Source organism: Spermophilus citellus (genome assembly GCF_964194105.1).
Source record: "Spermophilus citellus genome assembly, chromosome: 4".
NCBI classification, from domain to species: Eukaryota; Metazoa; Chordata; class Mammalia; order Rodentia; family Sciuridae; genus Spermophilus; species Spermophilus citellus.
Window position 1 is genome coordinate 160,219,951 of NC_138185.1, and position 26,824 is coordinate 160,246,774.

General features: G+C 49.8%; 1 protein-coding gene across 2 annotated transcripts; it reads right to left on the reverse strand.

Annotated features, from left to right (window-relative positions):
• Positions 1–618: 618 nt before the first annotated feature.
• RAB15 (RAB15, member RAS oncogene family) lies at positions 619–26,503 on the reverse strand. 2 transcript variants are annotated; one of them, XM_081293301.1, is made up of 7 exons: positions 26,108–26,502; positions 7,244–7,304; positions 6,375–6,435; positions 5,800–5,877; positions 4,693–4,782; positions 3,468–3,533; positions 619–3,296 (listed from the first exon to the last, which is right to left on the reverse strand). In XM_081293301.1, the coding sequence occupies exons 1-7, from the start codon at positions 26,229–26,231 to the stop codon at positions 3,138–3,140; spliced, it is 639 nt and encodes a 212-aa protein (XP_081149427.1). In that variant the 5' UTR covers positions 26,232–26,502; the 3' UTR covers positions 619–3,137. The 2 variants fall into 2 exon arrangements, with proteins under 2 accessions (XP_081149427.1, XP_081149428.1); XM_081293302.1 differs by lacking the exon at positions 5,800–5,877 and having other exon boundaries at positions 26,108–26,503.
• Between the last annotated feature and the right edge of the window lie 321 nt (positions 26,504–26,824).

Genomic DNA, 26,824 nt, shown 5'->3' on the forward strand with positions numbered 1-26,824 from the left:
CTATCCTTACCCCCATACATTCTCTAGCTCCTTAACCAAATCCATATCGCAGAGTGTTTATTATTATTATTTTTGGCAGGACTGAGGATTGAACCCAGGGCTTCATATATGCTAGGCAAGTGCTCTACCACTGAGCAACATCAGCCTCCTTAACTACCTAGAGTCCTGAGGTTCCATGTCTGCCTCTCTCCCCTAAGATATCCAATTACAAATCTGAAAGATTACTCAATCCCTTCTCATGCCTTCACAAGACCTGTTCCTAATTCACTGAACAGATGAGAACTATACTGGCCTCAAAGACCCGTTTAGACTTGACTGGATGTTCAGCTTCTTCTTCCCTCAGACACGGATGTTCAGTCCTCTCAATGACTGTGCTTCATCTTATTTCTTTCAGGGCAGGGGGCCTTTGCTTTGAGTTCCCCTACAGGTAGCACTAGCGAAGGCACACACACACACAAAAGGACAAAGTTCTCCATTTCACCATCATTTTCCTGCTGTTGCTTTAGAATTCTGAGGTCTCTTCTACCAGAGGCCTCCCCCTCCCAGGTTACCACCAGGGTCCCAGTGAAACCTCCTCCCAGGAACTCAAACAGCCAACCATACCTGTGGTTTGAAATATTCTTTATTTTGTAAACATCTGTGTTTAAAATAGATGAACCCTGCTCACAATTCATATAATGGACCCAAGACACAGTACACAAAGTTCACCCATCACAGGGAGATGGTGGGGCTCAGGAGCAGGTGGTGCCAGGGGCTGAGCTGTCTCAGGACAAAGTGGCAGAGGTACTGACCAAAAGACAGGCTGGGAAAGCCTGCTCAACATTCCTGGTCTAATGGCAGCCCAGACCACCTCCTGCACTAAAGTTTGGGGGCAAGGGGCCGACTCTGGTACCTGGGGAGCGCAGCTGCATCCTAAAATCCCAGCCCTCCTCTGCTCCCAGCCATGACCCTTGTGGAGAGAGCTCATCAGTCCATAGACTCCTGGGCCCATGTTCTCCCTTCTCAATCCCTTAGGATACAATAAAAACAGAATCCCTCTTTCCTGAGGGGGTTAGGAGAGAGACGCTGGAACTCTGCCTGACCTGCAGAGGAAGTGACAACACTGGCTCACAGGTTGGAGCCAGTGCCTAATATAACTTCTCCTCTCTCTCATCCTTCCTGAGGATAGGCAGGGTTGACATTACCACTCCCATGCCCAAGGTGCTTCTGCATAAGGTGGTCCTTTAAGAAGCGCCCAGCCACTCATGGCTTCATCCTAAAGAACCAGCTCTCTGAACTTACTAGCCAGTGATTTGTTCCTCTCTTCCTTCCACTGTGCACACCTGTCCCCCATTCCGAAATCCTGAGCCACCCTCTCCTGCTAGCCATTTTTCCCGGTTTGGTAAGCCTAGACAAAGTGCCTAATGATTTTATTTCCACCTCCTTCTTCTTTGAAGAGTAAGAAATAGAGCTTTTCTCTTCAACAGGTATGTGCCCTGGTTTTGGGTCCTTGGGGCTCGATGCCCAGTTCTTTGCTTTGGCTCCAATCCTAGCATGTAGTACAGACTAGGAATGATCCTCTCACCTAGGCTTCTCCCACGCCAGAAAGGTCAGGAGGAACCCAAGCAGGGCTGGCAATTGACTTGTTCCCTCTTGAAAGGGAACAAGGACTCTTGGACTATTTGGCAGTTAAAGAAAATTCCTGAACACAGAACTCTGGAGACGGAAGTCCTTTTCCCTCCCCACAGTGCAATTGGCACACCCTCGAGCCTACATAGGAGCAAGAGGCCAAGATGAGCACTTTGACTTAGGCTGAAGAGTCCCAAGCATTCCTACCCAGGGCCTCCTTCTTTTCTTCCCATGAAATCTTTGCTTTTCTCCCACAAACTCTGGGACCCAGGAAAACCCTGACTGCTGAAGGCTGGGTTTAGTGAAAGAAGAGTGATGTGGTTACATCACCTCTCACCTCTGCCGGGAAGTATGGGGAAGTTCTCTTCTGCCACAAGAGAGGTAAAGCAGGGCTGGAGACATGCTCAGTGGAAGAGTGCTAGCCTAGAGTGTGTGAGGCCCTGCTGCCACCACATCCCCTCTACTTTACAAAATGCTGACCCTGGCCTGCTTGCCCTTGCTCTGGCCCTGACAGCTAGGAGCCAGTCCTTCCCTTGTGAGTGCTCCTCTTTCTGGACTGCACGGTTAGTTTGCCAGTGCTCTGGGCCCAGGGATCTCCTTGCCCCTGTGGTACCCTCAGGCCTTTAGATTCAGGGGCCCATGTGGTGAGAAGTTGTGTACACCCTGCATGGGAGGTAGAGACTTGAGGTGACTTTTTATCCCTGCAACCCCTCATCATTTTTTCTCTCTGAAACACCTGCCTCTGAGCTCAGTTCCCACAGAGGCAAGTAGGCAGCTAAGCAAGGCCAGAGCTCAGGCAGGGGGAGCACAGAGAGGTAGGACAGCCCAGACATGAGGACCACCAGTTGGTGTTTCCTTCCTACCTCCATGATCCACTTTCCCAGGTCACTGGGGAGGCAGGCCCATGGCACAAGAAGGGGCAGAGACAAAGAGAAGAGGAAGAAGCACCCTTGGCCTTTGGCCCACCCACAGAGCAGGTGGAGGTCCCCCATGGAGCAGAGGATGGAACATCCCTATGAGCCTGGGTCCACTCCCTTAGGCAGGGCTGGGAAGGAAGGAGCTGCTCTGGCAGCCACACAGGGACACACAGGCAAGGGTAGGAGGAGCTTTGAGAGGAAACACATTTGAGGGAAGGAGGTGAAGAGCGGGAAGAAAAGAGAAAAAGCAGAGAGGACCAAGATGCACTCAGAAAGAAGGAGCCTTTAAGCAGTCTTGACTCCAGCCTCAGCCATTGTCCAGGGAGCTCTGGTGGAGGGACGGCGCTCAAAGCACACCATGGGGGTCACAGCAGGCCCATGGCTGGGGAAACAGGCTGAAGGATACCACTCCAGGGTAGAGGGGCTGGGGGCAGAGGCTGCTCAGAGATGCCAGCAGAGTTGCTCTCAGGGCCAGGCAGGGGAAGAGTAGCAGCTACTGATTTTTGACAGGGTTGTCAAATGAGAGGACAGCAGTAGGCAACGCCCAGGCTCCCCTGTCTGCCCACAGGCCTCTTGAGGGAAAGGGAAAGGGGTTTGCCCCACACAGGACCCTCAGCACCAGCAGGTTTTTGAAGAGTTCGCTGGGCCCTCGGGTTTGCCCTCCTCCTCTTCCAGCTCTGCCAAGGCCAGCTCGTTACTGGCTCGTATCCGGAGACCATCCAGCTCCTTCCTGTGGGCCTGCAGCACCAGCTCTGTCAGACGCGTGAAAGACTGGGAAACCAAGGGGCACGGGTTAGCCAGCGTCTTCTCTTCCCGGCAACTCTGTAACTGCCCAAGGGGCCAGTCCTATCTTATCTTGGCTCCTGTCTCCACCTCCTCCTCTCACCTCCCCACTCTGCGGACTCAGCCAGAGGCAGGGCAGCTGCTGCCCAGTGATCTCACCTCTTTAATATTGAGGTTGGTGCAGGCACTTGTTTCATAGAAGTCCATGCCGTACTCCTTAGCCAGCTGCAAGAGAAGGACATTTCTGAAAGAGAGTCAGTAAGGGAAGGGAGGCACCCACGCCACCTCGCATGTACACTCGCAGACCACGGTGTGCAGTGACAATTTCTCAGAGCAGACCACTTCTCAGATGAAACTGGGCTCCTTCCAAGACATAGACTGGCACAGAATGGGGAAAGATGATCCACAAATACACCCCACTCCTCCAACACGCACGTACACCCCCAGTTCACACATCATACCTCAGGACACAAAGATGCCAAATTGCAGTGGTAGTGCGGCATGTTAGCAAACACTATGGAGTGACTCTGGAGTGCAAGAGACCCAGATGAGGTTCCCTGGGACTGCCACACAACAGCTGTAGGACCTTGGACAAGCTACTTATTCTCCCTAAGCCTCAGCTTCCTCTTCTGTTAAAGGAGAATGACAGTGTCCATGACCTAAAGTAATGGGTTGATTAAATGGGGTCATGCTCCTAAAAGCACTTATTGAGCACAGTGCCCTACATGTGGTGCTTGATAAATACTGTTATTCTCACAGGGTTACCTCTACTTCCACATTTTCAATGACTATGTATTATTTTTTGTAACCAAAAAAATCAATTTTATTTTAAGGGCTAATGGAATGCTATTGACTGAAGAGGGAGAGAAAAATTCTCGAGGTCCTCAGAGTGGGTGGAGGACTCTTGTCTCATACTCTCAGTCTTTCTTCCTGTTCTCTGGGAGGATGGTCTTCCTGCATGCTTGAACATTCTACACCTGACTGAGGGCCTTTCACTGCCTCACTTTCCTCCCTACTTCTTTCCCAGCACAAGGAGGATAGGAATCCATTTCCTCACTGCAAAACATAGCTATGCCTGGATGTGATTCAAGAAGACATTAGCAACTTGAAGTCCTTCCTCATCCCTAACAGGGATGCTCTGGTAAGTCCCTGTTTTGAGGAACTTGGACCTTGGACCTACAAGAGTTGGTGCCCAAGAGGTCTTTGTTTCTGGATGGACCCCAAATACTGTCCTGAAGGACAGAGAGCAGCCTCTCAAAGATGGCAACTCCCCAGGGCCTGAAGATGCTGTGGAACATGTGAGAGGACCTGACGATGGTGAGTGCACTCCCAGTCCCCGCTCCCAGGACTGGCCCTGGAGGTGCTACAGAAGGACTCCACCTACCTGCTGCCCTTGCTCTCTCCCCACCTGCCGTTTCTGCTCTTCATCAGCCTTGTTCCCTATAAGGATCTTCTGGACACCTTCTGGTGCATACTGGAGACAAAAGAGAAGCAGAACTGTCATTGAGAAATGCCCTTCCCTCCCATCTCCCCTGTCCCAGTCTACACTGACCTCTAAACCACCACCAAGGTTAAGAGCCCTAGGGACTCGGTGGAGTGACCAGAGGCAAGTGTCAGGCTCTACCAAGTACAGGGGTCCCCCATTATCTGTGGTTTTGCTTTCCCAATTTCAGTTACCTATGGTCAACTATGGTCTAAAACTTAAATGGAAAATTCTAGAAATAAACAATGTGTGTTTAAGTGTTAAGTGACTTTTATTATAGTAAAATTATTTTATTTTACTATGTTATTGTTAATCTCTTACTGTACCTAATTTATAAGTTAAACTTTATCATAGGTATGTTTGTATAGGGGAAAAAAGGGTCTGGTACTATCTTTAGTTTCAGGCATCTACTGGGGTCGTGGAATGAAAGTCTTGGCAGATAAGGAGGGACTACTATACCTTGACTGACCCCAGAGTGTCCCAGGGGTGGCTTAGGATAGAAGACACTCTGGCTAATCCTAGTGCCTTGTTGGGTTGAAAAAATGGTACCTGAATTGGAAAGGTTATACTTAAGACTGGCAGCCCCTGTTCAACAGATAAGGAACTGGGACCCAGAGAGCTCAAATGGCTTGCCCAAGGCTCCCCAGCTATCGGCAGAGTCATGGCTCTGGTCTAGAAGCCCAGAGTCCTGTAATTGCACCCGGTCCTGAGATTTCAGGAAGGAATCTACTCCCAGGGCGGGTATGGAACTAACTTATTTCCAGGAGAGACACAGCATGGAGGTCTAGCAAGGAACAGAGCATGAGGGCATGGCCGCTTCAGCTTGCTCTGCATGACTCACCCACCCAGAGCTCTTCTTCCAGCCGGTAGAAGGCAGGGTTTAGGTTTCCTGGTAGCATTGACTCACCAGCCCTTGAGAGCTTTGGCCCTTCCCATCTGGCCTGGCCCCTGTTTTACCTTCCCCTGAGGTGCCCTTTCCCCACCTGTCAGTGAGGTGGTGTTTCCTACCTCATCCACATCACTGACCCACTTCATGATGTGCTGGTAAGAGCGCTCACTGCTAATGTCGTAGACTAAAAATATTCCCTGAGAGAGAAAAAAAAAAGAGAGAAAGAGAGATGGGGGAGGGAGATTGCACACAGAAAGAGTGCACTCATGGGGAGGGGGGAGATGGGGGAGGGGGGTCTTTACACATTGAGCCACTCTCCTTGCTTAGTATAATGAGGACCCCTCAGTATCTAGAAATGTCTCCTTCTCTCTCAGACCCCCCACAGCTGCCACTTCCTAGGACCATCACAGAACTCTCTAGGGTAGGAAGGCATCACATGCTTTGTCCTGGGTCTTTGGCCCAGGGTAGAGGGTGAAAGTTAGGGATGAGGGTAGGAGACCTACCAACAGTAAGTGCTCCATGAATAACTGAGAAATGACTGATCAGCAGGTCTCTGAAAGACTGCCCTAAGGTTCCCTCCTCTGAAGGTAATCCAAGGGGGTCAGTAACCAAAATAACCACAAACACCCCTCAAATACCCATAGTGAAAGTGGAGTGGCAGCTAAACCTCCACTACCTGAAAATGGTGGCTCACCTGGGCCCGTCGGTAGTACTGCTTTGTGATGGTCTGGTATCTCTCCTGGCCGGCTGTGTCCCTGCAGTAGAAAGCCAGTCCCTCAGAGCAGCAGGGACCGTGGGAGCAGATAGGGAGGGAGGAGCAAGAACTGGGAGACCCTGTGCCTTTGTAGGAAAAAATGGGGAGCTGCAAGGTGAAAAATCAGTGGTGCTTTGGTCCCCAAAGGGGTCTGAGCACAACTGACTCTGCAATATGAAGTCAGCTCCTCTATACTGGCAATGACAAGGCCCACAGGCCTGGGACACTCCGGATAACTGTATCTGCACTGCACCAACTGAGCCTTGGACAACTCTAAAATTTGGCCATTATGGCCAGACTTGGTTGAATGGGAGGATGATGCTCCACCCCCAGTGCCCATGGGACCTCCAAAGGCAATGTCTTTACCATCCCTTCTGGGATTAGGAGGTAGCTCCACCCGCAAAAGTAGTGCTCTCAAGACAATCAGGTAAGAGGGCCACAGCAGCCCCTGGTGGCTACTAGTGGCAACTGCATCAGGCAGTAAACCCAGGATAGAGCCGTCTCTCCTTCAGTCTTAACCAGTGTGACACAGCCTGAGGATAAAGCCTAATTCTACAATAAACCCACAACAGTTAGTTCACCAATCCTTCTAATTCCTACCCTTTGGTGATTTGTTCATCTATTCCATGAAGTTTGTTAAGCAAGATAGGAGGTTAAGGCTCATTCTTGGGATGGACTTTTTGACTTCTCGCCTTCATAGAGGTGTCCAGTTATCCCAGACGAGGCCTAGGGACTGCCCATGACAGTTGTTTCTAAGCAGCAGCCCAGGGTCTTCTCTGCCCAAACCTGCCTGCTCCTACCCAACTCACCAAATCTGTATCCGCACTTTGATGCCATCAACCTCTATGGTCTTCATCTTAAAATCAACACCTAGGGAGAGAAAGCAAGCATGAAACTTAGGAAGGGCACCTGCTGAGAACTGATTAGGGAAGGACCAAGGCCCTCACAGATGGAGGGATTTACTTTTGGCTAAAGGCGGTAAGGAGATGACTCGAGTAAGGGCCTCCTTAACCATAAATGGGCCCCAGGGAAGTGTCTAAGCTTTGAAGGGGGCTTCCCTTCCTCACCAGTTGAAAGTTGCCAGCAGTGGGCAACAGGGAGGCAGTGTGCAGACGGGGGAATCATGGCACATTCTAGTCACGTGTGAAGCCTTCATGTTTACACTTCTAGAAAAAACATTCGTATTTTCCCTTCCTGAAATGAATTTCTAAGAATAGCAATCTACCTTATTGGCCTGGATGTTTCTCTCTCTGCCTTAAGATAACCAGGAGGGGTTATAGCACTGTTGTGATGAGGGTAAGGCACAGACCCTCTGTGCATGAAGCCCTTGGCACCTTGCAGAAGCCCACTAGGGAGAGGACCTCAGTGCACCTGTTATTGACCAACGCATTAGAAGAAGCACAGGCTTCACAGTCAGAAGCCAGCTGGCTGGTCACTGGACTCCTGCTATACCTTGGGTACTTGATTCCCTGGGCCTCCCATTTTCTCCACAGTAAAAAGCTGGGACATGACAAACATCTGAGGGCTGCTGGGAAGACCCAGTGAGATACAGAGGCTGCCTGCATAACCCACTGCAGCTCTCAACATGGTACCTGGCATGTAGCAGGTACACGAGTGACTAACAGATGGTATGACATGTTCTTGGAGAAGGCACAGGAAGCACAGAGTTCTCAGGCCCTTCTGCCCAAGGGCTTGAGGAACTAAGCTGCCCCAAGACACAGGAAGCACAGGGAACCTGGCAAATGGCCCAGGGCTGACACATATTTGGGGAAATCAGCACCACCCGCAGCAGACAGGCTTGACTGTGGGTGCTGACGGATGAGGGGAGATGTGTCGATCCCTGTGCCTCTTCCCCAGCCATGACTGTGCCCAGTGACTCTGAGAGCTGTGTCTGGTAAAGTAATTAACCTTAAATCTTCATGCATTCTTTGGAGGCAAGTCAGGAGTGGGCATCATGAACCACAGTTTTGAGATGGGGAACATTGGAAAGGCAGGGTTGTGGGCTGTTCACTACCAGGTTGCCCATTCCAGAAGGCCCCAAGGGTACCACCACTGCCGCTGCCACCTCCGCCGCCTCCTCTTCCTCCTTCTCCTCCTCCTCCTCCACACTAGTGCTTTGACAAATGGGAAAGCATCCCCTTATCCATCCCATCCCCGGCCTTCCACAAATACAAACAGATTAAATTCAGACTCTTCCCTCCTACCATCAAGACCAATCTCCTCTAATTAGAAGGGAGAAGACGACTCAGAATGGACAACCGGCACTAAATCAAGTTGGTCAGACATGAATCATTTTTCGCCTGCCCAAGCTGATTCATATCTATTGAGCTGTACTTTTCCAAACAGGCAATGTCTGGCAGCCATTCTTCCCTGTGTGCAGAGAAAGAGGGATGAAGAGGAGGAAGATGAAAGGGAAGAGGGAGAGGGACACCTGGCCCTGGAGGAAGGCAGTAGCATGCTTACTCCCTCCCTGGACAGTTACCAGGAATTTGCTTCTCCCCAGTACCTGGCATAGAAGGGAATCAAGGGGACACGCAACAACAAATCCCACTGGTATGAATAATGAGAATCCACCAGTAAAAAGGGATTCTTGTTGCTTGACAGCAGAGTTGCTTCTTTATAGAAGAACCATATATTTTTTTAAAATAATAAACCTAGCTCATCCTCATCCTCATCCAGATCAAGAACAATGCTTTACGCAAAGTGGTCACAAGGGCGGGGGTGGATAAGAGGTTTATTTCCATTATTCCACAGGCATTTATGAGAATAACTATGTTATGTGCCCTGAACAGTGTTCACCATAGACAAAGCAGCAAAAAAAAGGACCTATGGTTGGGCTGGGGTTGTCACTCAGTGGTAGAGTGCTTGCCTGACATATGTGAGGCCCTGGGTTCGATCCTCAGCACCAAATAAATAAAGTAAAAAATCCATTGACAACTAATAAATATATTTTTTTAAAAAGCACATATGGTCCCTGCTCTTACAGAGGTTGAGAGAGAGGAAATGAGCCCAGAAAGGCAAATAATTAGCCCAAGGTTGGCACAGCATGTAGCAAAGATTCAAATGCAAATCTGTTTGAAGCCAGCACTATTTGTTGGGAGAAAGAGAGGAGAGTTAAGCATTAACTAGAAATGGAAACCTCAACTATGCTTCATTTCCTGTCTCCTCTGGGTCCTTGAGAAGGGATCTGCTGAGAGACCATCTTCCAATATTAGGGGGACTTTTTCCTTATGAAAGAAAAGGAGAGGGAGGGCAAGTTGGAAGCAGCTGCTAAGAGGTAGAACAGGTCCAGGTGTGGCAATGCATACTTGTGGTCCCAGTGACTTGGGAAGCTGAAGCAGGAGGACCTCAAGTTCAAGGTTGGCCTCAGCAACTTAGGAAGATCCTGTCTCAAAAAATAAAAAAAAGCTAGGGATACAGCTCAGTAGTAGAGCACCCCTGAATCAATCCCCAGTACAAAAAAAAAAAAAAAAAAAGAGGTAGAACAGACAAGCAGATTCGAACCTGCACAACCCTGGCGGTGAGTACTAGGCCTTGCTTCCTTCTCCCTGGGCCCTCACTTAGTTCTGTGGCAGAGTCAAGGTTGAGTAATTCTGGGGCTCATAGCAACCCCACCACCACCATGCTGCATGTTCTCTCTCACACACACATTCTTGCAACCGAGGCCTACTGACAACACAGTAAAATTTTACTTTAACCTGTCAAGAAGGAAAATGCTTTGAGTTGGGATATTCATGTGCATTAATATATGATGGACGAAACAGTCTGTATCTTCTGAAGGATTTCCCCCACCTTTTTATTTAAATATAAAAAGGTTAACAGTCTAATGATCTTCCAGTGGCATCCAGTCCTTCTTCTCTCTGTCCCCACACACCCTAGATCTTTCCCTGTCCACTCTTCCAATGAGGCCCTGGCCGCAGGACCCTGTGCCCAACCCTGGCCATATCCTCTCCTGCGTGGCTATTGGGTTTTTTCACTGCCGCTCTGCAGGATGAAGTCAAAACGCTGGCCTGATTGAGTCCCCTTCAGATTCATGCCTCCTCACCTCGCAGGCCCTTCCAGCTGCTCGGCCAACTGCTTATTCCAATGTGTGTTTACAGCCACTGACCTCACCCAGAGCGGCACTGCCCACCCCATGCTCTCAACAGAATGTCTCTCCACTGCTTTTCCTCTGAGGCCCATCCCATCTCACCAGACTTCCCTCTGTCATCTCTCTGCCCTCCTCAAGGAAGGGCCCTCTACCCTTTCCAAGGTTCATCTCTCAGCTGTCCTCATCATCCCCTTCTGGGTGCCCATTGGTCCCTCTGTTGCCTCTTTGGTATCCATGGGAAGAAGGGGTTCTCCAGCTGCTTCTCTCCTGGTGTTTGCTCATCCTGGCTCCTCCAAGACAGCATTAAGATGCACACATTAAGGTAAGGATTGTGGGGCTGGGGTTGTGGCTCAGTGGTAGAGCGCTTGCCTTGCATGTGTGAGGCACTGGGTTTGATCCTCAGCACCACATTAAAATAAATATAAATAAATAAAGGTACTGTTTCCAACTACAACTGAAAAAAATATATTTAAAAAAAAAAGGTAGGGATTGTGATCAAATAAAATGCAGATTTGGATTTAGCAGGTATGAGAAAAGGCCTGAGAAGTTACATTAGCTTCCAGATAAAGCTGAGGTTGCTGGTCCTAGGACAGTGGTTCCCAGAGTGTGTTGTCCTCAGATCTGTAGCATCAGCACCATCAGTGACGTGTTAAAAAGGCAAATGCCCTCCCTATTAAATGCAGGCCCTACCTCAAATCTACAGAAGCAGACCCTCTGGGGGTGGGATCCAGCAGTCTTTTTCAACAAACTTTCCAGGTGCTTCCCACACAGACTGACGTCTGACAACTACACTTGGGCAAAAGCTTTGCACCCAAAGTGTCAAGCCAGGCACCCTGGGCATTCACTGTTTCTCAAATGTGATTTGCAGATCCCCCAGCAGAATGAGAATCACCCCAGGAGATATTTCTTTTAAATGCAACTACCTTGACTTGCCTACACATACTGAATCATAATTTGAGAGAAACCCAGAAACCTGTATTTTTAACAGCACTGTGCGTGTTGGGTGGGGGAAGGTCAGACAGAGGAAAGTCTGACAGCGGCAATAGAGTGAAAGAGACAATAATTGGCACTGGACTCAGAAAGACCTGAGTTCAAATCCTGTTTTGGACACTTGCTGTGTGACTGTGGACTAGTCTTATTTGTAGAATGAGAACACCTAAGAGCTGCCTCCAAAGGGGTATACAACAAAAGCACCTCACTCTGGTTCTCACTCCCACCTTCCCTGTGTTGAATAAAGACTCCCCGAGGAGCAGGGAGGAAAGCAGAGAAAGGATTACTATTCTGCTACCCTTGCTAAACTAAGGATGAGTGGCACCAACCTCACCAGGGAGCTTTGCAGAAATAAAGATTCTCAGGGCTCCCCCAGACCCACCCCATCTTATGCACACTGAACCTCTATGCAGCCCATCTCTAGGCAGAACCACACCTGAGCCTCAAATATTTCTCTGTCCTGGGCTGGGGCTGTGGCTCAGTGGCAGAGCACTTGCCTAGCAGATGTGAGACACTGGGTTCAATCCTTAACACCACATAAAAAAATGAACAGATAAAATAAAGGTATTCTGTCCATTTACAACTACATATTAAAAAAATTATTATATATATGTGTGTGTATGTGTGTGTGTGTGTGTGTGTGTCTCCCGCCCCCCCCCCCGGGGGGGGTGGGGGGCTGGGGTTGTGGCTCAGTGGTAGAGCACTTGCCTAGCATGTGCGAGGCCCTGGGTTCGATCCTCAGTACCACATAAAAATAAATAAATAAAATAAAGATATTGTGTCCATCTACAACTAAAAAATAAGTGTGTGTGTATATATATATATATATATATATATATATATATATATATATATATATATATTTGTCCTATACACATCCCTTAGCCACAGAGTCTCTGTGAAGTAGGCAGAGTGGGTATTGTGACCATAAGGCACGAAAGGGCCAACTTAAATCCCCATATCCTATAGCTGAGCCAGAGCTGGAAAATGGGTCTCTTAAAACCTACCCATGATGCTCTTCACTCGACCAGTAGTTCCCAACCCTTAGGCTGAGGAATTACACTGCTTTATCATTCACATCCACCATATCCTACAACTATTCTGATATTTTGAGACATTTAGAAGTGAGGCAGTGGGCACACATGAACAGTTTCTGTCTCTACAAATGTCATGCATTGAAACAATCCCCAGTGCAATGATGTGGGAGGGTAGGGCCACTGGGAGGTGATTAGCTCATGAGGGCAGAATATGGGATTAGAGCCCTGAAAGAGGCCTGAGGGAGCATGTTATTCCCTCTGGCTGACTGCTATGGAGGACACAGGTAGAAGGTGCCATCTCTGTAGCAGAGAGTGAGCCCTCACCAGACTGCATATGTTAATCCCTTCATCTCAGACTTCCCAGGCTCCAAACTGTGGACAGTACATTTCTATTGTTTATGTAAAGTACCACTCTAAGGCACTTTGTTACAACAGCCCTGACTAAGATACCCACTATAACCTATTTTGGGGGGAACTCTTTGTTCCTCTGACCCTAGTAAGCCCAGATTCATCACCCTGTCAGTCTGACCTCTAAGTCCCTACAAGACAGTGCACAAGTATGCAGAAACAAGCAAAGCCCTTATACACAGCTCCAGCAGAGGTTCTGGGAAACCTGGGAGCCCCAGGAGGAGGAAGTCAGGAAGAAGGAGGGCCCTCTCCCAATTGAGGGCCCAAAGCCCAGCGCACCGCTTATCATTTTGTCCCAGAACACCTGATATGGCCATCATGATGTCTGCCATAGCCAGCGCCCTTTCCCTTTAAAACTGCTGAGTCCAAAACTCTGCTCAGGGAAACAGGGCTGGGTGGAGCTTGCCCTCTGTGGAGAAGCAGCTCCTGACTGGCCCATCAACAGTCTTGCTGGACCCACAAAATAACCAGGCCAACGAGGGCAAGAGAGCTCAGCTAAGCCTGTCAAACCTGCTCCCTCTAGGCCAGAAGCAGTAGTACGTGCCTGTCGTCCCCGCTACCTGGGAGACCGAGAAAGAAGCATCACTTGAGCCCAGGGGTTTGAGACCAGCCTGGGCAACAGGTGATACCTTGTCTCAAAAAGAAAAGAGGAAAGGGAAGGGGACGAGAGAATAAGGCAGGGGAAGGAAGCTTCCTCCAGACTCGGCAAAACTAGAGGCTAGCTGGGTCACAACCAGAGAAGCCTGAGACAAACAGATGCGTAGGGACAAGCAGAGATGCTGAAAAATGACAAGCGTGCTGGCAAGAGATGGCGCTGGCCAGGCGTGGTGGTGCATACTTGTGATCCCAGAGGCTTAGGAGGCTGAAGCAGGAGGATTAGAAGCTCAAAGCCAGCCTCAGCAACTTAGTGAGGCCCTAAGCAACTCAGCGAGCCTCTAACTCAAAATTTAAAAAAAATAAATAAAAAGGGCTGGAGATGTGGCCCAGTGGTTAAGTGCCCCTGGGTTCATCCCTGGTACTAGAAAAATAAATAAATAAATAGATAGATAGATAGAACTGGTGCTGAGGCTGCTGGATCCTAGCACTGCAATCAGTCCGTACCAGACCCCAAGTTCAGCTACCGGTTGTCCTCACAGCATATGCCTTTCCTCAATGACACTTGAGAGCACCTCAGGACTGCCTGAAGCTTCATAGCTTGTGACGGTGCCACTGCTGCCTAACGGTTCCCCGGGATGACAGGTGTGATGCTTCAACCACCGAGCAGGGAGAAGACTTCTAAAACAATATTCCCTTGCTCTCCTGCTGCCTACTATTTTTTTGTCTTCTAATCCCAACTAGACATAAAGCATCTAAAGACCAGAGAGTACACTTTGTGTTTGAACAAGTTTTGTTTGTTTGCTTCTTTTTTTTTTTTTTTTTTCAAATCTCTGCCTCTGTGCAAGCATAGTACCAGGGACAGACATCCCTTCAGAATCCTCCTGCACCAAAGAGCATAAGAAGGGACAGGTGCCTACACACACACATATACACACAAAAAAGTGACAGTATGGGGTCCTGATGCAGCTGTGGACAGTGCCCTCACAACAGACTGTGGCCTGAGGCGGTTCTAGGTTTCTTGCTCTTCCTGCTATGCCTTGGCCTCTGCCCCCACAGCAGCAACCCCTAGTGCCTGCCGGGCCACAACCAGAGTCCTGGGGCACAGTGACAGCACTGCTATGAGAAAACTGGGAGGACAGGCAAGGTCCTCCTCAGGGTGCTAGGGCAGGACACTAGGGCTGGACCAGAACCCTTGTGTGAGATTAGTGCCCTCATGAAAAAGGCCTGAGGGCGTGTGTTAACCCTTCTGCTTCTGCTTCTGCCATGGGAGGACACAGCTTGAAGATGACATCTTTGCAGAGGAAAGCAAGCCCGCCTTCTCCAGACACCAAATCTGCCAACACCCTGATCTTGGACTTCCTGGCCTCCCAAACTGTGAGGGGAGACAGCATGGCACTCCTGTGGCTCTCAGGATTGTCTTGCCCTGGGCAGGCAAACAGAAGAGCTTACTGCCTCCCGAGGCCAGCAGTGGACATGCTGGAGAGACAGCGGAAAGAAGGCCACAGGGTACAACCCATGAACAAACACTCCTTCCAGTCACAGTCTGCCTCCAAAGAAAGCCCTGGAAACAGGCGGGAAGTGCGACAGGACAAACAGAGCAGCACGGCCATTAACAGACGGGAGTATGGTTCCAATGCCGCCTTGTCACTGCCCATGTGGTCTCGGAACACCAGAGAGCCTCTTGGCCTGGGCTTTCTCACCTGTGAAGTGTGGGTGGCAATGCTGATGTCATAGGATTTCTGTGTGGATGATGAGATAGAACAGAAAACCCATTACAGGATCTGCCACCCAGAGCTTTGTAAAGTGTAACGCTGATGTCCCTACCTATCTCCCCTACAGAAGGCTGAAACTATCATACCCACAGTCATACCCTGGGGGACGGAAAGAGTTCTGGGAGATAGAAGGGGGCTCCTGCTAGGGAAAGGAGGGGGGGCAGGGTGGGGCAGAGAGGTGAGGCAAAGAACGTTTCAACTAAAAATGTGGAATGTTTCAACAGAGAGAAAATGCCACCCACTGTGGACCTCAGACAGCTCCCAAAGCCTGGCTCCAACCTAAATCCTGGCAAAGCTGGGGTGGCCCTATTAGCAGGCTGGCGCTGGTCTCCCTCAGGCCAGCACCTCAAGGGTTAATGTTGGGTGCCAGCTTGCCTGCCCACCAAGTGCCACATGTTTTAGAGGAAACAGGGCTGAGTCTGGTGCCAAATGTTATCAACATGATCAACCGTGGCCCAAAGGACCCACAGTGTAACCCGAGCCTTTACATTAGCAATGAGACTCCTCAACAAGGAACAATTTAATACACCTGAAACCCAAGGCAGACATCCAATCTTTGGGGCCATGCTGGCTCCAGTTACTAAGCACCAGTCCCAGAAATGCCCCCAGCCCCTCCCCCTGCAGGAAACTAGCATGTGATGGACATGTGGAGTTCCCTCAGGGCTATGGCAGGAGGTCACCTCCAAAGGGATCACCCCGAGAAACCCCTCCCCAAAACAAGCTTTAGGAAAAGGCAGAGCCTGGAGGGAGGTGGCTGTCAGACTCTGCCATCCCAAACAAGGCATGATAGTGATTCCCATTTCAAAACCCCCTCTCTCACCTAAACATTATGCAGGAGACCAATAATGCCATTTTCCCCCTGACGGACATGGGAAGGGGAGAAGAGGAAAGAGAGTACAGAGAGAGAAGAGTGCTCACAGAAAAGCCAGGGACAGGATTCAAGACAAAGGATCCTGACACATCTCGACCCCTCATAGCAACTAAGGGGTGGGAACATTTTTTCCCAAACCTGCTACTTGCTGCTTTCTACCTTCTGTCTGGTAACTCTTAGCCTGTATTTCTTTTTTTTTTTTTTTTTTTTTTTGGCTGGACTGCATGCCGCCTGACTCCCTCCTCTGTGAACTGCAGACTGGCTATCCCTCATATTGGCTTTGTCCTGGGGAAAGGTAGACACCGGCTCTCAGAACAAATGTATTAGTCAGCATGCACCATCTTGTTCTGGCAGTGACAGGAAGTAGAAATATAAGTGGCCCTGGGCTTGAGGGACAGAATCCTGATCCTCTAACTCACTTGAAAGTCATGTTTTAATCTCAAGAGTGATGAGATCAGGGGCTAGGGCTGTGGCTCAGTAGTAGAGGGCATGCACGAGGCACTGGGTTCAATCCTCAGCACCACATGAATGTAAAATAAAGATACTGTGTCCACCTAAAACTTAAGAATAAATATTTTTTTAAAAAAGAGTGCTGAGATCAAAGGTTCTGATTCAGATGTCTATCCACAAGAAATTCTGGAGATTTCAGAAGGATATTCTATGTCTTAAAAGGGTCAGTCTCCGGAAGCCCAGAACCCAGGACCCAGACTGTTATCACACAGTGGGATTTCCCAATCGGACACTCACCCTGGTGAGTCTGGAGGGAATGAATGGCTCAGGGATTGAGCTGAGAAGCTCCTCACCCCAGAGCACCCTGGCTGGTGAGGTGGTCCTGGCATGGTCACTTAGGCAGCCACGTTGAACTGATAGGCATCATCTGTCACTAGCAGTGACCCCAACTGACAAGCAGCACTGACCTTAGTCTAAGACACCAAGCACTCATCTCTGCACACACCAGAGTACCCCACTCATACAGGTGCCACAGGAACTACCCTCTCCCTCCTTGTTATGAGCTTCCCCTTAGGGCATGTGTCAGAGCAGAAGAGGTTGAAAATTACTGGGAAAAAAATTCCCCCCTTGCAGAAGTCTCCCCTGTCCTCTCATACCCCCAAACACATGCCTGGTGTTGTCATGGATCCCAAGAAACGAATACTACCATGACTTTCCTCCGGGAGGAGCAAAAGTCTTCTAGGGAGATGTATTAATACATTCACTCTTTCAATTAGTAAGTACTTACTATGTGCCAGAAACCCCAAGACAAGCAGCAGACAACACAGAACACAACCTTGTCATCAGGGAGCTTCCATTCTTGTGGGAGTGGACAGATAAGTAACATTTATTTATTTATTTTATTTATACCAGGGATTTAATCCAGGGGCACTTAAACACTGAGCCATATCCCAGCCCTTTTTAAATATTTTATTTTGAGACAGGGTCTCCCTAAGTTGTCTAAGGCCTTGCTAAGTTGTTAAGGCTGGCTTTGAACTTGCAATCCTCCTGCCTCAGCCTCCCAAGCTGCTGGTTGTGCACCACCACACCTGGCTAGTAACTTATTTTTATTACTACATCATGGATGGGAATGATAAGGGCTAAGAGGCAAAATCAGGATAATGGAGCAGACAGCAAGGATAGTGTGCAAGCTACCTTAAGAAAAAATATTTTAAAAGAAGTGACATCAGAGCTGAGGCTTGAGTGACAAGAAAGTACTCAGCAGGGAGAAGATCTGAAGGATTGAGGGCCCAGACAAAGGAAGCAGCAAGTATCTTCAGGCACTTTCAGTCAAACTTATAGTTCTCAGGAAGAAAAGCAAGAGGGACCAACATTATCCTTTCCTGTTACAAAAGGAGAAATCACAGTAAGGCCCTAGCATTTTCTCAGATCTCATGGGGACCCTCGTATTTGCACATGGGCATATGCACACAGACACTCATCTATCCATCCGTGGACACTTGTGTGGAGGCTGTAACATGAAGGACACACCAAGAAACATCTGAGAGCAAGACCAACTTTGGAACTCCTCATCCCCGTGCCCTGACAGCTCTCTAGCTGCACTGTGGAGCACGTGGGTAAGGTTTCTCCATTCTGCACACAGTGGGTATGAAGTCAGCACTCAGGAAATGGGGCTTCCTTTCTCTTGCTCTTCCCACTGCCTTGGGCACAGACCTCCGTGCAGCCTCTGTGACAAGTGGGGTGTGCTCCAGCTATGCTGTGCCACTCCCATGTACTAGACCCAAGGACCCGGACATCACCTCTTTTGAGCCTGCTGGTGGGTGCTCAGTGGGCACTGCTGAGGCAGTCAAGATGTGCTGGGCTACTGACCACTCACTCCTCCAGCCTCCTTCTGGGCCTGTTTCTCAGTTCAGAGAAGAAGAGACTTGGAGCCTCCAGAAGAAACACCTTGGATAGGACAGTGTCTCCAGATCATTTGCCCCACTCACAGCCAGCAAAGGGAACCTCTAGCAAGTACCTACCTGAACTGAAGCTGGCATGACCATGGTGTGGCCATTACTAGCTGGCCTCAGCCAGTCTGGAGAGCAATAGTCCCAATCTAGAGGTGTTTTCCACAGCAGTTCTTCCTGGTAAAAAGGTATGTACCTCCCCTGATCCTTGTCCCCAACTAAGTCTTCAAGACTCCATTCAAATGTCACTTCCTCTGTGAAGTTTTATCGACCTCCCTTGGGGGGATTTTTCACTCCTCTATAATTTCTTTTGCATAATATTCTGTCTGTTTGGAAGCCTGACTCCCCAGCTACACTGTGAGTCCACAGAATGCAAAGCAGCATCTTATTCATTTCATATTCTCATTGCCTGGTGGAAGGCAAATCATTAAATATTACTCAACAAAGTTAAATATGTGCAATAAAAAAATGAATGAGTATCCATGAATGAATGAATGAAGTCAATACACGACAGCAGAAAAGAGCAGCAAAGAGAAAATTTTAATCAGGGAAAAGAGATCAGGGAATGACCCATGTTTCAAAGCCAACTGTTGGCCTATCTGTACATCATGGTGTCCTGGTCACTCAGTTCTCTTTAAATCCACATCAAAATGGCAATAGGAGAGCAACACTCCGATCCTATACTTGGAGGTCTCCTACCTGGACTCCTCAGTCACAGGCCTCTAACTCTCTTCAGGGGTGTGTGTAAATGAAGCAGAGCCCTAACATGAGGTGGGGAAGACATGCCCACTCCCCTTTGGCTGGCAGGGGAGGCATTCTACTTGGCAACCTGTGGAAGGGACTTCTGGGATGAAAAACATGCCCAAAGTGACTCTGGAGAAAATGGAGGAGAGAAGATGGCTCAGGTTTGGGTCACCTTACATACGAGATGGGAGTCACTAGTTCTCTAGGGTCCTCAGTTTTAGTTACAAAACAGGGTGGATGATTAGACCTATCCTTTGCAGTAAAAGGAATTAAATGTCTAGAAAGCCCTGTGACCCCTTGACAAAGCTCTCTGACCAGGCAGAAGAGCCAAGGAGAGGTCAGAGTCCTGTACAGAAAACTGGCAGTTTTACAGGGAAAAAGGCACAAATATTAGATTACAGAAGAGACACTCTGAGAAGAGCTGGCAATCAGAGTAGAAGGGTAATGACCAAATATCAACTTTCATGCTATAAAGCTCATCACCAATCTGTCTGGGGGAGGGAAGGAAGAGGAAGGAAGAGCAGAAACCAAGGAATGCAGGCAGGCAAGAGGGATCGGGGTGCTCAAAGCTGTGGGTGAATCTGCAGATCTGCAAATGTGGCACAGATCAGCCGAAACCTTCTGCAGGTTTCAGATGTGTTCATTCTCAGGGATCATGTCCTTGGGTAGAGGGATGGGAGGCTGGGTCTGTGCCTGTGTCATAAGGAGGAATGAAGGAGCAGAGGCCTAGGCAGAGCAACATCTAGCAAAGGCCCCAGCCTTGAAGCAGAGATGCCTCCATCCTCCCAGGCCACCCCTCTCCTCTCCACCTCCTCACCCACTCACTCTTCCTTCCAAGACACTGGCACTGCATGGGCCAGGGGGGCTTGGAACGAACACAGAGCCTACTCACATGCTCCCCTGGAATGGAAGACAGCTCCTTGATCTCTGTTTTGTTCACCACTGATTCCTCAGCTCCTAGCATGGTGCCTAACACATAGGAGGTATAGGGCAAGTAGTGCCTGAATGACTCCATGAGTGATGGACAGGAAGACCTCACAGCACATGATTGACAGTTTATTCATCACCGCAACATTCTTCTGCACTAGGAACAATTATAACTATGAACATGGTGGCAGCTACCATTTCACTGAGGACTCTGCCAAGTACTTTGTATCCATTAGCTTCTGTAATCTTCCCAATAATCATTAAGAAAAAGATTGTCTTACCATTTTCAATTTAGAGATGCAGAACTAAGTACGAGGATGTTAAATAAGCGCCTGAAGGTCACAGAGCCAAAAAGGCCACAGAGAATGTGCATGTCTGACCAGACTCTTTCCATCCTACTCACTGTTTCTTCCCTTCCCAACCTTTCTACAGGGCAGGGGCACAGGGTAGGAAGATACAGGTCTCCGGCTGCCTAAGGGCTACTAAGACCAGAAGACCCAGCTCCTCACTCTAGGAATCTACAGATCCCAGGGCTACAGATACCAAGCATTCACCCCAAATTCTGTTGGGTCACTCAATTCCAGGTCCAGATCTAGGCCCCCTGGTCCTTTCCTCCCCCAGTCAATACAAGCGCCTGTCACAGGCAGAGCCAGTTCCAGCAGAACTTCCTGAGAAAGATGAAAGTACCACAGAAAACCCAGCCCAAGCAAGCAGCCTCAAGCCATGGCCCAACCGGTCCAACCGGATCATCATAGGCCATAGCTTTCCTCCTCACTCAATAGAGGTGCTGCCTGAGGGTGGCTTTTCAAATGAAAGATCCAGAGGCCAGGTGGCAAGGATGGCAGGGAGAAAATCAGCTCCTGGGCAGTTACTTGGATTTACATCCCACCCCTGGCACCTTGCAGAAAGGCCATCAAACTTCTCCAGACATCCACATATGACTCTGTGCCTGGGCAAACAGCACCAGCTCCATGAGATCCTTTCAGAAGTGGCCAGTTTGATGGGTTTGAGCTACTCCCCACTTCTGGAGGGAAACCAGAGTAGGCGATTGCATAGGCTAGTGCTGGTACCATCAGAGGGAGTGGGAGGAGGAAGGGGAAGGAGCTGGTTGAGAGGTTCCTTCAAGCCCTGACACCAGCACAGCCCTTGACTGGTCCCCCTGCTTCAAGTCTTAAATCCTCTTCCAACCAATGTTGTTGAGTACCCTGCTCAAAACCCTTTCCTACCATTGCTAGGTTCAAGTCCCACCTGCTCAGCCAGGCCCCTGATGCCCTCTGCCAATCAGGTCTGATACTCTTTCATTAATGATCTACGAGGGTTAAATGTTGTCTTCCCTGAACTAGGGCCTATGAAAACAAAGAAGGATGAGATGTGTCTCGCCCCTGAGACACTTCTAGTTTGGGAGACAGAAAGAAGAATGTTCTCGCACTCCTCCATAAACTCCCTCTGCAGCAGCCAGACTGCGGGAGTCCTAGTCCCATGGACACCCACTCACTTCACACCTCTGTTATCTCTGCTCACTGTGCTCCATCTGCTCCCTTCCCTGCAGGCACTCACTGCAGGCTGCTTCAGCCTTTCCTGCTAGTTGGAATCCACAGGGGCCTCTCTTCTTCTCTAACCTCAGAGAGCAAAAGCACGCTCTGGGGCCATTGCCATTACTGGCTGCCTCATGACACATCCTACATGGATAATGACTGTGGGACCTTCGTCAAGAGTAGCAGTAATGAAGGCTGGGGTTGTGGCTCAGTGGTAGAGCGCTTGCCTTGCATGTGTGAGGCACTGGGTTCACTTCTCAGCACCACATACAAATAAATAAAATAAAAGAGTAGCAGTAATAATTATAATCAAGCCCTTACATTTGAAGAATGCTTTTCCAAGTACTTTCAGATATTTCATCTCATGTTGGCGACAGCTCTTTTTTACCTATATCTTGCTTCTCCAACTAGATTATACACTTCTGTGGGCAGAAAAAGGTGGAGTGCAATATGTCTCTAAAATGCCTCACACATGTTTGGTAGGAATGTTCAATTACTTTACCTGATGAGACAGACCTGTCAGGAACTAGTTGCAGGGAGATATTAAGGCTCTGACTGTCCTCCTCTGCACCGCTCTGGGAGCACAGCTACATAGAAAGGGAATGCCCACGGCACAGATCCAGCACAGGGCCACCTGTCCACCCACTGGCCAGAAAAACGAGGATGGGAGAAGGGACAGTCAGTGCCTCAGTCTACAAGGGAGGTCTCCTCCCTGTGCCCCAGCTTTTTTATGGAATGTCACAAGCTCTTATAGTAAATACACAACAAATTACAAAAGAGCCAGCCAAGAATCTGAACTCTATCTTGGCAATAATTGGGGAACTGTCTTGTTTTCCCCATTCACTGAAGCGGGGTTCAGGAAAGCCCTTGGGAAAGGTGCCTAGATCAACGTCCAGCACAGTGAAAGACTGTATCTGGGCAGTTTGAGAGCAGCGATGTTTATTCATCTTGGAACCTCTGGAGACTAGCATACAAGGTGTGCACGCTTTTTGTGTGAGCAGATAAATGAATGACCATGACCTGGTAGTCCCTATTTCTTTGACTCCTCCATTTGCCTCCTGGCTACCCCTTCCTTGGGAACCTTCCAAATCACCTAAAGAAAAAGCTTTTCTTGACCATCCAATCCAACTCTTTCCCTTCAGTGTTAGTTAATGCTGAAAAACACAATCAAGATGAGGAGGAATTACAAGCCATTAGTAAGCTTTAAGAAAACATCTTATTGGGATTCCACCTCTTGGGTCCCCTTCTTCCTCCAGGAGAAGTCTTTTCTGCTGTCCTTTAATAAACTTCTAATTTCCGCTCAAAAAAAAAAAAAAGAAAAAGAAAACATCTTATTAATAAGAAACTCAGTGGAGCAGATTTTAAAAGGCTATAGGAAGAAAGGCAGGTTTCTTTTTTTTAATTTTTTTAAGAGAGAGAGAGAGAGAATTTTAATTTTTTTTTTTTTTTTTTAGTTTTTGACGGACACAACATCTTTGTTTGTATGTGGTGCTGAGGATCCAACCCGGGCCGCACGCATGCCAGGCGAGCGCGCTACTGCTTGAGCCACATCCCCAGCCCCAACAGGTTTCTTTCTCTTCCAGGGAATCTAAACTCCAAAAAAAGTCCTCTGCATCCCATGTAAAGGGGGACCAGCCATGAGAAGCAGAGGAAGAACTTTGGAAACAGGTTTTAGGCCAATATATACAAAGGGCATTGGAGGGAGAGGGTGCTGTGGAGACACCCCACCTATTTTATTGACTCACCTCTGCCCCCCAAAGTGATACATTGCAGAAGGTTTCTGAGGAAGTCCCTAGACCTACCTAGCATTCCCCTATTAGCAGTAAGAAGAAATCCAAGAAAGGAGATTGTTGCTCCCTGCAACAAGGGTACGTGGGAGACAGGCAGGACCAGCCTGTCGACTCCGAGGGGCTGAGAGAGAGTTAGGTAAGGGTCTCGGCCCAGTCCCCACCCCAAGACTGGGAAGAAACCACACTGAGCCGGGAGTTGTGTCAGCCGTGAAGGCTCAAGCAGATCTCAGCTTTATTGTGTCAGGGACAAGGTTATATAGTGATAGAAGGAGGGAGTAAGAAGAGAAAGTAGCAAGAACCAATAGGGGGCAGTTACGTTACTATCACTATAGGGGCCTAGGCAGATTTCAGGTTAAACCATTAGGCAGGGCTAAGGTCAAAAGCCCGCACGGCCAATCCAGCCAGGTCACAGAAATGCTCTAGAAGAGCCCATGAGGCCACTCAGCCAACACCCAATAATGGCCGCGGTCCCAAAGGAGGTAAAAGTTTCCAATAGGAGATGACAAGGTGAAGGGACAAGAAGGGATGGCGATCAGAGATATGGGGCACGGGATGATTCTCTTTAAAAAAGCATATTGTAACATTTTATAAACAAGGGTTCCCTCATTTATCTGCTGAGAGGGTAAATGAGGGAAACGAGGGGAGGCTATCTCCTCACAACATAAGCAGTAGTCCTAAGAGCTTCTGAAATGAAGGGGATGTGTGAAGCCCTCAAAGGGAAAAGTTCAAGTGACTCCTAGGACTTAGAATGTGGCCAGGACACCAGGGTGCAAATGGCTGTTCCTCAGGCAAAAGTCAGGTAACCTGCTGCCCTTTGCCCCAAGCCTGCAACCTGTCCTCATACCCTATTTGGTTCCTTAACCACTCCCTGGCTCACTCCCATGCTTTGCCCCACACCTGCCTCTTCTCTGAGCTCTCCCCTGGCCAAGGCTTGGTGTCTGTAACCATCTCTCTGAAATGTCTTTCATCCAAATAGTGGCCCAGCTCAAACTCCTATATCTCCTAGGAGTTAGCCTTACGGTATCCCTGAAGAATATGGATGAATTCTGTCCCCAAACCTAAGTCCCATGAAGATTGTGAAGCAAAGAGAGACGCTAAGAGCTCAATCCTAATTAACAACAGTAATAACAGCATCTAGCCAGCTCCCCCATGTATCAGACTTTGTACTGAGTGCTTTACAAACATTATCTTGATTGATCTATTATTACATCCATTCTATAGATGAAAAACTGAAGCTCAGAAGCTTAAGTGAGAGTCAAGGTCATGTTGCCCCAAAGTGAGATCTCCAGGTATGTGTGGTCTCCAGGTATGTGAGAAACAATACCTGTCTCTTAACCACCAGGCTCTGTTTCTCCTGGTTGCATCTAACTGCTGCTCCCTGTTCTCTCTTAGCAAGGAGTGTGTGTTGAGGGGAAGCAGGGAGAAGTATCTTCCAGAGGAAGCTAAGAGCTGGAGTCCTCCCATAAGGCAGCAGGGGCTTCTAGGACAGCATACCAACTGGATGACCAGCCAGCCCACAGGAGTTTCCTTTCAGGGGCCTAGGCAGTGAGGAGGCTACTCCAGGTTTAACCAAGCATAAAACCTGTTAGGTATGAGTGGAATCCCCTCAATTCAGACCTCCCAGAGGAGGAGGCCCTTCAGAGCCCATAAGGGAGAGGCTCTCTCTGAGGAGAGGCCTCAGAACCACTCCCAGAAAATAGGTGACCCTCTCACAACACTGCCCAGGATGCCACCAGGCCTTGTCCCTTTAATCACAGGCTCCTGGTACGGATGGATCAGAAATAGAGATGGATTAGAGACAGAGTTGAAGGTGGGTCCTGCCTGCCTTCTGATCCCCTCAGGTCTGCAGCAACATTCCTGACCTTCCTCCACCCTCCTCAGCCTCCTTTAAAACACACTTTAGCCAGCTGGTTCCTCCCTTTCTCAAGCTCTGGGGCTTCTCACCAGTGCCCTCCTCCAGGTGTCCCACCTTGAGGCTTACCTTCACTACCAGTCCCCTGGTAACTCAATCCCTTTGACCCCTCCCTTCCTCCTGTCTTCCCCATCCTGGCTCCACATTGGCTCACCCCTGAACTGAAGGTAGCTTTATGACTGGCTCCCCACTCTGACCCCTTTTCCTGAGCACAAGCTTTACTTCCCCTCCCCCTCTTGACTTGGGGCTGTAAGGATGTCATTTCACTGGCTATGATTCTCACTGCCCCATTTCGGGGTACCCTAGCCTACACCCGCCCCCGTTTTACTGGCTTGGATGGGGAGGTTCTCAGCTAGAGGCCAGAGATCCCACCCCTCAGCCCCGGATGGCAGGCAGTAGGACCCCCTCACCTGCAGGAACCAAGGCTCTGGTCCCCTGCAGGTGGCCCGCTCACCCGGGGGTTTATTCCCTCATTCTGGCCTCGCGCGCCACAGCCTCTAGCCTCTAGGGGCAGATAACCCCTCTCAGCCTGGGGAAGGGGAGACAGGGGAAGGGGCCGAGGGGCAGGGAGGGTGGGGCGCCCTGGGCCACCGCCCCTTACCGATGGTGGAGATGTGCGAGGAGTGGAACTCGTTGTCGGTGAAGCGGCACAGCAGGCAGGTCTTGCCCACCCCGGAGTCTCCGATCAGCAGCAGCCGGAACAGCACATCGTACTGCTTCGCCATGGTTGGGGCCCGAGGGGACCAGGGGCTGCGGGCGGCGGCGGACTCAGCCCCGCTCGGCTGCTCCCATCGCGGCCCGCGCCCGCCCGGGGACGCCGCGGGCGACGAGAAGGAAGCCGGGCCGGGGCCCCGCGCTGGCCTCGCCCGCTGGCTGGGCGCGGGGAAGCGCGGCTGCGGCGGGAGCGCGGTGCCGCCCGCTCAGATGGGCTCGGCGCGGCGCTTCTAGCGCGGGCGGTGGGAGGAGAAAGCGGCGGCGGCGGCCCCTGCCCGCCCCTTCCCGCTTCCCCTTCCCCTGCGCCGCCGCGGACGCCCGGGGGAGGGGGCGGGGAGAGCGGGGGACCCCGCGGCGGAGCGAGGCGGGGCCTCACCTCCCCCGCGGACTCGCGGTCCAGAGGCGCGGCGCAGGTGGGTGCCGAAGGTTTGCATCTGTCCACCGACATTCTGAACGCGGGAGTCGGAGGGCGCTGCCATCCCGCTCACTTCTACCAAGCTCGACTTTCCGGTCTTATCACTTCTCCCCAGTTCCCATCCCAAGTCTAGCCTTAGTAACTCCGGGGGCCCCTGCAAGAGGGGCCTCCCCGGCCGGCACCCACCTA

Bases quoted from the DNA above. Each gene is read 5' to 3' on its own strand.
- RAB15 (XM_081293301.1), bottom strand. From the start codon at position 26,231: ATGGCGAAGCAGTACGATGTGCTGTTCCGGCTGCTGCTGATCGGAGAC. The intron at 7,305-26,107 runs GTAAGGGGCGGT...TTCTCTCCCTAG, and splicing joins CTCGCACATCTCCACCATCG to GTGTTGATTTTAAGATGAAG. The intron at 3,534-4,692 runs GTAGGTGGAGTC...CTTCTCTTGCAG, and splicing joins GGAGAGAGCAAGGGCAGCAG to CTGGCTAAGGAGTACGGCAT.